This window comes from Spinacia oleracea, chromosome 6 (assembly GCF_020520425.1).
Source record: "Spinacia oleracea cultivar Varoflay chromosome 6, BTI_SOV_V1, whole genome shotgun sequence".
Lineage (NCBI taxonomy): Eukaryota > Viridiplantae > Streptophyta > Magnoliopsida > Caryophyllales > Amaranthaceae > Spinacia > Spinacia oleracea.
In genome coordinates, this window is record NC_079492.1 from 54,293,034 (window position 1) to 54,304,238 (window position 11,205).

The 11,205-nt window shown below is 32.1% G+C and overlaps 1 protein-coding gene across 2 annotated transcripts; it reads right to left on the reverse strand.

The window, feature by feature from the left end:
- Window positions 1–3,254: 3,254 nt before the first annotated feature.
- Window positions 3,255–5,194, reverse strand: LOC110775625 (uncharacterized). Of its 2 annotated transcripts, none has more exons than XM_021980234.2 (4): window positions 5,045–5,194; window positions 4,282–4,865; window positions 4,108–4,171; window positions 3,255–3,915 (listed from the first exon to the last, which is right to left on the reverse strand). In XM_021980234.2, exons 1-4 carry the CDS (start codon window positions 5,141–5,143, stop codon window positions 3,460–3,462), a joined length of 1,203 nt encoding a protein of 400 aa, XP_021835926.2. In that variant the 5' UTR covers window positions 5,144–5,194; the 3' UTR covers window positions 3,255–3,459. The 2 variants fall into 2 exon arrangements, with proteins under 2 accessions (XP_021835926.2, XP_056688978.1); XM_056833000.1 differs by having other exon boundaries at window positions 5,007–5,149.
- Window positions 5,195–11,205: the final 6,011 nt, after the last annotated feature.

Consider the following 11,205-nt stretch of genomic DNA (forward strand, 5'->3'; position numbering starts at 1 on the left):
ATCTGCTTGGCTCGCCCACCCCGAGTCTCGTATGGATCGAGGGTCTTAACCTTGAGTGGACCGAGGGCCTCAACCTGCTGAGCACCGAGCTTCGGACCCGAGTGTTACGAGTAGTCGATTCGCTTTGGAGAGCTGTTGGAGTAGGCGATGGTCTCGCAAACCAATCTGGTTGCTGTTGTGCCCTTTTTTGGGTGTCCCACGTGCTTTCCATCCACCTCGACGTCAAGTGTGTACCTGTCAAGGGAAGGAGTTCTCGTTCGGGTCTGGACACTTCCGCACTGGGTGGCTCGTTCAGCCTTCGCCTGGTCCTCCTCTCTTCTCTGCGGTCATTTGCCAGTCCTTGCTGCTTCTCATTGAAGAGGAAGTTTTGCATGATGGTCATGGCCGCAGTGAGCTCTTCCCTAGTTGGAATCGGAGGTCCTGCATTTGTGGCGGTCGTAGCTCTGCTTGGCTGTGACCTCGCCATCGATTGAGGGTGTCCCTCTTGGTCAGATTCTGAATCTGACCGCACCATCATATCGTCGTCATTGTTGTTAACAACATCATTCACCACTTTCGCGGAAAGAGGTGATTGATGTCTTTCAAAGGCTTTGAAGTGTTCTTCCCCACAGACGGCGCCAAATTGTTCCGGTGTTGTAAAGATGGAAACAATGGGCTTCGAATGAAGGCCCCTTTGTATGTGTTGAAGATCTTGCTTGTTTGAATGAGTGGAGTCCGAATTCACCTGCACAAGAGCAAAGTCACTAGCCTCGGGGGTGTTTCCGAGTAAAGCCCCTCCGATGCCTAAGTAAGAATGATGCTCGGATTCTAGAGAGAAGTTCTCTAGAAGAGTAGTCTTAAGGCGGTAAATTCGACGTACCTTGAGGTGTGAGCCTTGGCGGCCTATTTATAGTGTTTGCATAATAAATGCCCATAGGTCATTTATTGCTATTGGGCCTTGGGCCTTAATGGATGGCTGAATAGCCACTGGTAGGTTCGATGTTGTTGTTTAGAGCCATTGGGCTTTGGACTTAGTGGCCCAATTGAGAGTCAATTGGGAGCCCAAACACACAGTTTTTTGTTGCGGAAAATTAAGTTAAATCCCAAATTCATTCCCAACGCAGGCCAAATATATCTACATACGGAGTACTACACTTGATAGTATTGTGTGTATGGGAATACGTAGCTTCTTTATAAGCCTTACCAATTTCCCATGCAATATGCAGAAGTTGGCAAGTCACAAGCTAGACTCACAAGTCACAACACAACAGCTGACTATAAATAGTTACCACTAAGTTAGTAGCAGATCATTTCGATCGATCTTTAAGTTGTATTTACCAGTAATAAAAAAGTTGAAAATACAAAAGAAGATGATGTGGCCTAAAAGAACCCAAAAAGAAGGCCCAAAGGCCCATCAGCAGGCAAATCTCAAACCCGCATGCACACGCAAGGCCAAGACCCATCAGTGGATTATGGCACCCACTTGCTCAGGAGGAGCCCATTCCGCTATTTCCCAAAAAGAAAGGCCCAAACGCTTAAGAAGCCCACCAGGTCTAAGCCAAGCCCCCAGAACTTAACAGGACACGTGTCCTGATCTTGCATATCATCCAATCATGCAGGACCAGTTCCCAAGAAACCCTAGCACTATAAATAGTGCAGATCCCTAGGTAAAAGGGGCAATCAATTTACTCCCACCAACCTAAAACTATCTTTGCTCTGCCTTCTCTCTACAAATTACTTATCTCTCTAGCTTATACTTACTTAAGCATCGGAGAGAATATTCCTACGAGAATATTCTTGTTTTGCAGGTTGCCAGAAGTTCGTGCCAGATCATACTTGATACCTCCGAGGAACGCGTGCCACATCAGCACCGTAAAAGATCCCACAACAGAAGATATGGGTTTTTGGCGAGGAGTTGGAACAATTGTAAAAACTACAATGTTGGTTTCTGCGGTAACCCCAGTAATCAATCTGTGAGTTGCTATTGTTGTTGGGGTAGTTACGATCTCCGCCGTAGCTATTATTGCTAATACTGTTGATGGCTTTGCTGATGCCGTGCGCGCGACAACCAATTACGAAAATGCTAGAGATCAAGAAGGAAAGGAGACCGTTGCAGGTTTGCTGCCAATTAAGGTGCATAATGCATCAAGCTAGACTGCAGAAAGACAGTGCAGCATAATGTCGATCAGTAGTTCGTATTTTAATTTGGGATCTTTTAAACTAATTTATGCATGTATAACGCGCATTTTGGCAAAGTCTTGTTTTAACTTTTTATGTACGTGTGGATCTATCTAATGAATTTGTTTTTTTAAGTTGTGCTTATACACTAGAATAATATTATATGGGGTAACAAATATTTTTAATAAAAGGTAGCTAAAACAAGTAATATAAGCTCTAAAAATAATAAGCATCAACATCCTGAATTAAAACAAGTACTTCGTATTATATAATGCTAGTCACTCTTTCAACAATTTAAAATTATTAATTATAGACTTAGTACTACTATAAGTCTTTGTTATTTTCCTTTAAATACAAAGCTAAATTTATAATAAAGCATTACAAATAGAATTCATAACATATTACGGGGAAACATAATTTTTTTTATTGAAAATTAAAGCGTTGAATCTTACATGATTATTGATAGGGATTACTAGGACTCCAACAATAAAGCAAATACGGTGTAATAACAAATAAATAATAATACTATAAAAAGAAACAGGAAAAGGAAGATTAGGAGTCTAAGGTCTTGTAGGAAGTGGGCCACGAGATATGAATCAGCCTTGATTCACGGTAATGTGGAGTTAAATTGGGCTTTTTGGCTTTTTCGCTGGGCTATTTCTGGACTTGCTCTACAACTTATATTTCTGAACTTGCTCTACGACTCTTATGTTTTTTTGTTTTTTGGGCAGGTACCAGGGGCCCGGCCCCTAATGGCCCCCCTGGATGGTCTGCCACTGTATGAATTTGAGCTTAGCTTTTCTGTTGAAGTAAATCTTCTCAAATAACACATGTGAGTGTCCCACATTGATAAAAGAGGAGAGAGCTAATCACTTAATAAAGTTAAAGACTACTACCCTTATTGACATATGATTTTAAGGTGGAATCTCCTTTGTACTTGTTAAGTGGATTCTCACTCTTTGCGGTGTGCTTATATTTCACAAATCATAATTGGTTATTCTTATAATTGTTATTATAAATAGGGCGATTCCTTACATTATCGATTAGATCCACTGGTGCAATTTTGGAATAATATACTCCGTAGTTTAAAAGGTTAATTAATAGCATAATTGTAGAATTCTTTATTAATTCATTTACTGAATAGGAATACAACATACAAGCAATTTATTGATTTTGATACGGAGTGCAAAGTCAATTCATTGATTAATACGAGAGTAAAAAGGAATGCAACATAATTTTGTAGAATTGAAAAGCAGTACATAACATAATACTTCGTATAATAATAGAAGTCTGAATGACGAATTAGTAACCATCATGAGCAATTTGAAAGGCGAGAGCCATGCCATCGGGCATTTTGGCAGTATGGTACTTGAGATTATCCACAGATGATGGTACAGTCTTACCCCCTGACCCCAAAATGAGGTCAATAACTGCACCAGCAACAGCAGAAAACACAAGGCCTACCACTGTGCCCGCAACAAAAGCAGCCATAGAAACATATAACACTCCTAATTCCGCATCTGCCAACGCCTCCATCACTGCCCCATCCACAGCCATTTGAACCGCAAACGCACCAATATCCTTAAATGCCGTTAAGGAGCTGTTCAACAAAGCCTCAACCTTGTGTTCTGCTGTAAATATATCCCATACCATCAACCCAGCACTTACCACCAACACCGCGATTCCTACTCCTCCTTTTAAAATTTCTAATTTCGGCATTGCTGATCTCCCTGATTCCTCAATGATGCTATTATACACCTGTGGGTTGCCATAATGTCATAACTCCATCCGCCCGTTTATTTTGTCAAATAAGATTTGTTTTCGTATTTATGTATTAGTTTTATGAAACATTTTGTATTGATCGACCCTATTTTTAACGGATCGATTCGATTTCATCTGTCAATTTGGGCCGGTTTCCATCTAAACAAGTTAGTTAAGTGAGGCACATACCTGGAGCTTTTGTGCATCTTCTAGGCTCTCAAACTCACCCTCAAAACCCATCTTGTTTTTTGTCCTGTAAGCCAATTGACAAATAAAACAAGAGTGTGGCATGCAAAATTTCGTGTTATAAATTATTAGTATAGATATAGCTAGATATAGAAAACTGTTCGACATATATTGTACCTTTCTACAAGCTCATTAAATTTGATGCCTTCTTGCTTAATCACCATGGACCAAGCCTTAGACAAAGCTCGAGCCGTACTACCTTGACACTTTTTTGCGTACTCCTTCATGCATTGCTTGTACAAAGACGTTTCCTTAGCCAAAAGACGAAGCTTAGATATTCCTTCAGCCGTTTCAGGATCAAGGTCTTCAATTTCAGTGACCAGGGAATCAAAATGAGTCTTGATTTTATCAATACAACTCACTCGCAAACTGCAGTTCCTGATGCTCTGCAAGCTGAAGTTCACTCCATACTTGATATATTCCTGTATTTCTTTGATAATCTCGGTCATCTTCTCGTCCCCGTCGAACTTCTTACTGGCATTTTCACCATCTTCAAGCAGGCTTACTACTTTGTCATGAGCCGCGTTGCATTCTTTCAGATATTTGATACGCTCTGGCTCTGACTTTATTGCTTCCATGAGCGGCTCTTCTTGGTGCAACAAAAGTGTAGTAAGCTTTAACAGTTGGTCATGTTCCATTAACATCACTACATCATCGCCTTCATCTGAATCCATTCTGAATTTATCCAAGCTAATTAAGTCCTGCGTAATCGATTTCCAAACCATAATCATTATTCATTAATCAAACTAAGATGAACAACTCATAAAAATCATACTAAAAAAACATGGGAATCTGAATACAAGTGAGTAGCTACTAGCCTACTAGTTAGAGGAACAACTTACAAGCTACGGCTTACGAGTGAAAGGGAAAATGCTCTTACCTGAATTGAAATATCAAGTTTTGAATATATACGACTATTTATATGAATTGAAGTCTTTGAGACGAAACACCCACCTTCACAAATATCACAAATGTCCATTCTTTAATTTATATTTGTGGTAGTTCCCTTATTACCCTTTATTAGGTATTGTCTTACTATCACAACATTACATTAAAGGTGTGTTTGGTAAACATTACATTAAAGGTGTGTTTGGTAAGGCTGATCAAAAGTCTTGCGCGTACATTTATTGTACACCAACATAACTTTTATCCATATTTTTTTTTGTAACTCTAACCTAATTTTGATTAACTTTTATAATATTAAAAAAAGTTAATAGATAAACCTTATAAAGGATTAAGTAATTAATTTTATACATTATTAATGATTTTGAAGAAATAAGTTTTATTAAAATGAAAAAGTTTATCATTGAAAAAATAGTTAACTTTTAAGTATTTTGAGTTAACTTTTACAACGGTGTACAATATTTATCGTGTAAATAAGAATTTGTGAAAACTGATAGAGCTGTCAAACGGGTTGGGTCATTACAATAAGTGTTTTGGTTTATCTTATACCTGCTTAATTATAGTCCGACCTGATCTGGTCCAATAAGGGCCTATATATTCCTTCCATAATTGAATCAAACATTTATAGTTCGAGACTTCGAGTAGTATGTGGTTTGATTTGACTCTGTACATCAACTGGTATGAAAATTCCATATAATACAATTCCATTCCATTAATTTGTGTGAATCATGCAATCACCAAACGACCATGTATTATCCCCAATTTCAATACCTTCACTCAAGTTAGAAGAGTACATAAATCTCAAACACACGCCGTCCAATTTGCACCAAAGACATCTTATCATATGGTCATCAAGTCATATAATTATATCAAGATATTGACTTACGTTTTACATCATTCGTATAAAATTAATAAATAGAAATCTTATTCCTACCTTTCTGTTTCTGATCTTTTTTCTGTTTCTGCATATACTAATGACTTATCAACGACTATAGTGCTCGCAACGTTAAATGAACGTTCTTAGATTGTAGAAAGTAATACTCTGAGGCCATGTTCTCTTCACCTTGTCATTGTTACTTATTCAATCAGATCTTATTAAATTAGACCAGACTAGATCAGACTAGACCAGCAACATTCAGACCAAACCAGATCAGACCAACAACATTCAGACCAGACCAGACCAAACCAGCAACATTCAGACCAGACCAGACCAAGAATTTTTAATTATTTCTTATTATTATTTTAATTATAATTATAATAATTAAAAAAATATTACTAATAATTAATAATATTATAAATTAATTATTAATTATTAATTATTATTATACATTAATTATTAATTATTAATTATTAATCATAATTATAAATATGATTAATAATTAGTTATAATTAATAATTAATAATTAATTATTGATTATAATAAATAATTAATAATTAATAATAATTATATATTAATTTTTAATTATTAGTCACCAATTTTTAATTATTAATTATTAATAATTAATAATTAATAAATAAAAATTTTTAATTATTCATTATTAAAACTTAGGTATTAGTTAATTTTATTAATTAGTCGTTAATTATTACAAGTTAATTTGTAATTATTAAATTATTTATTATTTATTATTTATTATTTATTATTTATTATTTATTATTTATTATTTATTATTTATTATTTATTATTTATTATTTATTATTTATTATTTATTATTTATTATTTATTATTTATTATTTATTATTTATTATTTATTATTTATTATTTATTATTTATTATTTATTATTATTATTTATTATTTATTATTTATTATTTATTATTTATTATTTATTATTTATTATTATTATTTATTATTTATTATTTATTATTTATTATTTATTATTTATTATTTATTATTTATTATTTATTATTTATTATTTATTATTTATTATTTATTATTTATTATTTATTATTTATTATTTATTATTTATTATTTATTATTTATTATTTATTATTTATTATTTATTATTTATTATTTATTATTTATTATTTATTATTTATTATTTATTATTTATTATTTATTATTTATTATTTATTATTTATTATTTATTATTTATTATTTATTATTTATTATTTATTATTTATTATTTATTATTTATTATTTATTATTTATTATTCATTATTTATTATTCATTATTTATTATTTATTATTTATTACTCCCTCCGTTTCTTTTTGTTGTATCCGTTTCTATTTTAAGCGTTTCATATTGTTGTATCCATTTAGAATCTATTCTATTTTTGGACATACATTTTATCCTAAAATATCCTTACATTTCTATCTAATTACCAAAATACCTAAAGATTCTACCCATATTTCCACCTAATTTTCCCCACCCATAATATTTAACTCTTTTTCCTTCCCCATATACCCAGTCTCTCACCTCCTTTATCACCCATCATTATCACTCCTCTCTCTTACCTTATTTCTTTATTATTTTCTCACCCCTTTATTTATTATAATCTCTTACACCCAATCATTTCTCTTACACCCAATCATTACACTTATACCCATACAAACCAATATTCCAATTTTCTTAAAAACCACACTAGATTCCAAATGGATACATAAAAAAGAAATGGAGGGATTATTTATTATTTATTATTTATTATTTATTATTTATTATTTATTATTTATTATTTATTATTTATTATTTATTATTTATTATTTATTATTTATTATTTATTATTTATTATTTGTTATTTATTATTTGTTATTTGTTATTTGTTATTTGTTATTTGTTATTTGTTATTTGTTATTTGTTATTTATTATTTATTATTTATTATTTATTATATATTATTTATTATTTATTACTTATTACTTATTACTTATTATTTAGAAAAGTTCAGACCAGACCAGCATAAATCAGACCAGACCAGACCAGATCAGACCAGACCAGACCAGACCAGTATGAATCAGACCAGACCAGACCAGACCAGCAAAATGAAAAATCAGACCAGATCAGACCAGACCAGACGAAGAGAACAGAGGCTGAGGCATCAAAGTACACTAGTGTATAATTAAAAATCGTGTGATTTAAAAGTTTTTTGTTTTCGTGTAATAATTACTACTTCCGTTTTAAAATGATATTTACGGTTATTGTTTGCAAAAATATTAAGACAAAGTAGGAATTAAAAGTGTGTAAAAAGGTGGCTGGATATAAGGTGGTGATAAAGGTTGCAAGTTGAAACAATTTTTAGTTGTCGCAATATCCTACGCGTGGGATTCTAAATGGTACTCCCTCCGTCCCAGAATATTTGAACCGATTTTACCGGCACAAAGTTTAATACAATGTAATTGACTTAATATTTAATTAGATGGTAGTTGATAGTGGGGTATTTTTTAATATAGATAGGGGATATGTGTCAACTTTTTAAAGGGGTAGGGGGAGGATGCATGTGACCACAATGACATGTGAAGGGGATAGATAATTGATATAATTAATATTAATAAAAGTTTACCATTTATATAAATGGTGCAAGTAATCCGGGACGGCTTTATAATGAAAGTTGTGCAAATATTTCGGGAGGGAGGGAGTATATATGAGCGTCAAGTAAGTCGTGCGTCATCAAAATGTCCATACTATATATAAATGCAATAGTTTTACTATGAAAATCTGTACATAAAGCGGTCGATACAAAAAACGCAAATTATAATATTTTTCTGAATAACAAATTACATTATAATAGATTATATAAGTTAAAAATTTTAGTTTTCAATTTAAGTCATGACACATAAACATGTTATGTCATCATTGTGACACGGTTTAAAGGTCGCAAGTTGCGACCTTTATCATTTTCGTAATAAAATATGTACAAATTGTAATAGATGGGTAAAAGGGTGGGTAAAGGTGTAATAATAAAATAGATATAGTAAGGGAAAGTAATTAAAAAGTTGTAAAAATATTGTGGGGTAAATGATAAGATAGTATACTTTCATGTATAAAAATAAAATAAATCAAAAAGTAACTAACATTATAAAACGGACAAAAACATAAAATATAGAAGTAAATATTATTTTGAAACATAAGTAGTAAGTAAATAACGAAATGGTCCATTAATTTTGGATTGAGGAATAAGTCGATCTAGTCATAGTCATGCATGATGCATGCGTATGTGGACGCTGGACCAATGTTTGGTCGATTGTGCTAGATGTACAAACGTGCTTTATTATTTGGGCAAAATATATTGTTTGCCGACTATATTTTAATTTGGTCCATTTGTACTATTTAACCAATTATTTTTAGAGATGATATTTTCTTCGATTGCATTCGGTCCATTCATATTTTACTATATTGGATTCTTACGACCCTTGCATGATAGAGTATGTGGTACTTATTCCGAGACTTACCATGCATATTCATTAATTCATATAGTCGTATACTCGTATATGATAGATTCGGGCCTCCAAGATAAAGACAAAGTAAATTAAATTGTATTTCCTCCGTCTTTTAATACTCGCAATGTTTGTTAATTTCACGCATGTTAATACACAACTTTGATCATTTACATCTTAAATTCTCTTTATGCAAAAATTATAAAAAGTTGATATTTTGAAAATACACATTGAGACGAATATAACAAGATCCCACATGACTACGTTTTATCTTATATAAAAAACACAACGAATAGTCAAAGTAGATTATATGAATAATGGGAAAAGTCTAAACGTTGCGAGTATTAAAAGACGAAGAAAATATATATCTTTTAGTGTTGCATGTGGACATGATCACGTTCCGCCTGGACGGTGATGTAATTGTACAAGACAATGAAGATCATGTTTTGGATTTGGGTTTGTCATTGGTAATGAAGATTATATGGAGTATTATACTGCTTTAATTTTGTGGTACCAAAATATATAATAATATATTTTGAAACATTGTGGTACCAATTTATATTATACCAAAGATTATGGTACCAATTTTATACCTGTACAGTAGTACAAGATGGTGAAAACAAACTAAGATGATAAAGTTGTGAACTTTGGGGGGGATGAAGACTTACTTTGTACAAGTATAGTTGTGAACTTTGGGGGGGATGAAGACTTACTTTGTACAAGTATAATTGAGGTATTGGTTTATTCATAAAATGGATCATGCTTCCATAGTAAACACGTGAATAATAGGTTAAATTCTGTAGGGTTGTTTTATAGGGTGGTCTCGACAATTTATGTAACCTGGAAAAAAGAGCGCTAGTCCTTATATAATCTATATTATTAAAGCAGAGTGGTGAGGAATGTAAGGGCTCCAAAACCCCAATCCTCACCTCTCATGCTTTGTTATTTAAGGAAATTTAGTAAATAAAACAATTAATAAATCAGCAAAATCACCTCTCACACAATTAATTGGGAGACTAATTGAAAATAACCATAATAAAGGGTAATTAATGGACATTGAAGAATAAGGAAATAATTTTAAACAACTATTTACTTTCAAATTTCATGACAAATCCATAGTACAAAATGAAAACGTTACACATTTTAGTTTCTATAAAATAATAAAAAAAATTAATATATTTTAGCAATGGAAAATCGAATTCTACATAGTTACACAATACGAAAATAAAAATAAAAATATCATAACTTTGGCAGAATTATACATTGTAAATCAAATTAAACAAAATTACTTCTAAGCCTACATGCACAATTGTACATATTATCAATAGCTCCGCATTTTCCACTTGCCGCTACATTTTAATTTTCCTACTATATATTGTAATATGCATGTCTATATTCTACCAAATATCATGCCATTCTAATCAAATTAAATCGGCAAACTCCAACAAAAAGGGAAAAATACCACATAAGAATATGAAGAAAAAATATATCAACCGAGGATTAGATCAATATAATGAAAAATAAATTTACAACTAAAGAAAAACATAATAAGAGGAACTAGATCTAAGAAGTTATTAAATCTAGAGAAATGAAGTTTTTCGAGAGCAAATCTCATTTTCAACCATCTAAGCAGAATTGAAACATACCCTTAGAGTTCTTATTTTTTAGGGGAATACTCTTAGTTTACCAAGTATAAAAATATATGCAATTACACAAGTCAGCGAACCTATTAATTTTATTGGCATAAGACGATTAATTGTGTATAGATTG

Coding starts and splice junctions, on each gene's coding strand:
- LOC110775625 (XM_021980234.2), bottom strand. CDS start 5,143: ATGGACATTTGTGATATTTGTGAAGGTGGGTGTTTCGTCTCAAAGACT. Junction 4,866..5,044: donor AACTTGATATTTCAATTCAG/GTAAGAGCATTT, acceptor TCGATTACGCAG/GACTTAATTAGCTTGGATAA. Junction 3,916..4,107: donor AAGATGCACAAAAGCTCCAG/GTATGTGCCTCA, acceptor GGCAACCCACAG/GTGTATAATAGCATCATTGA.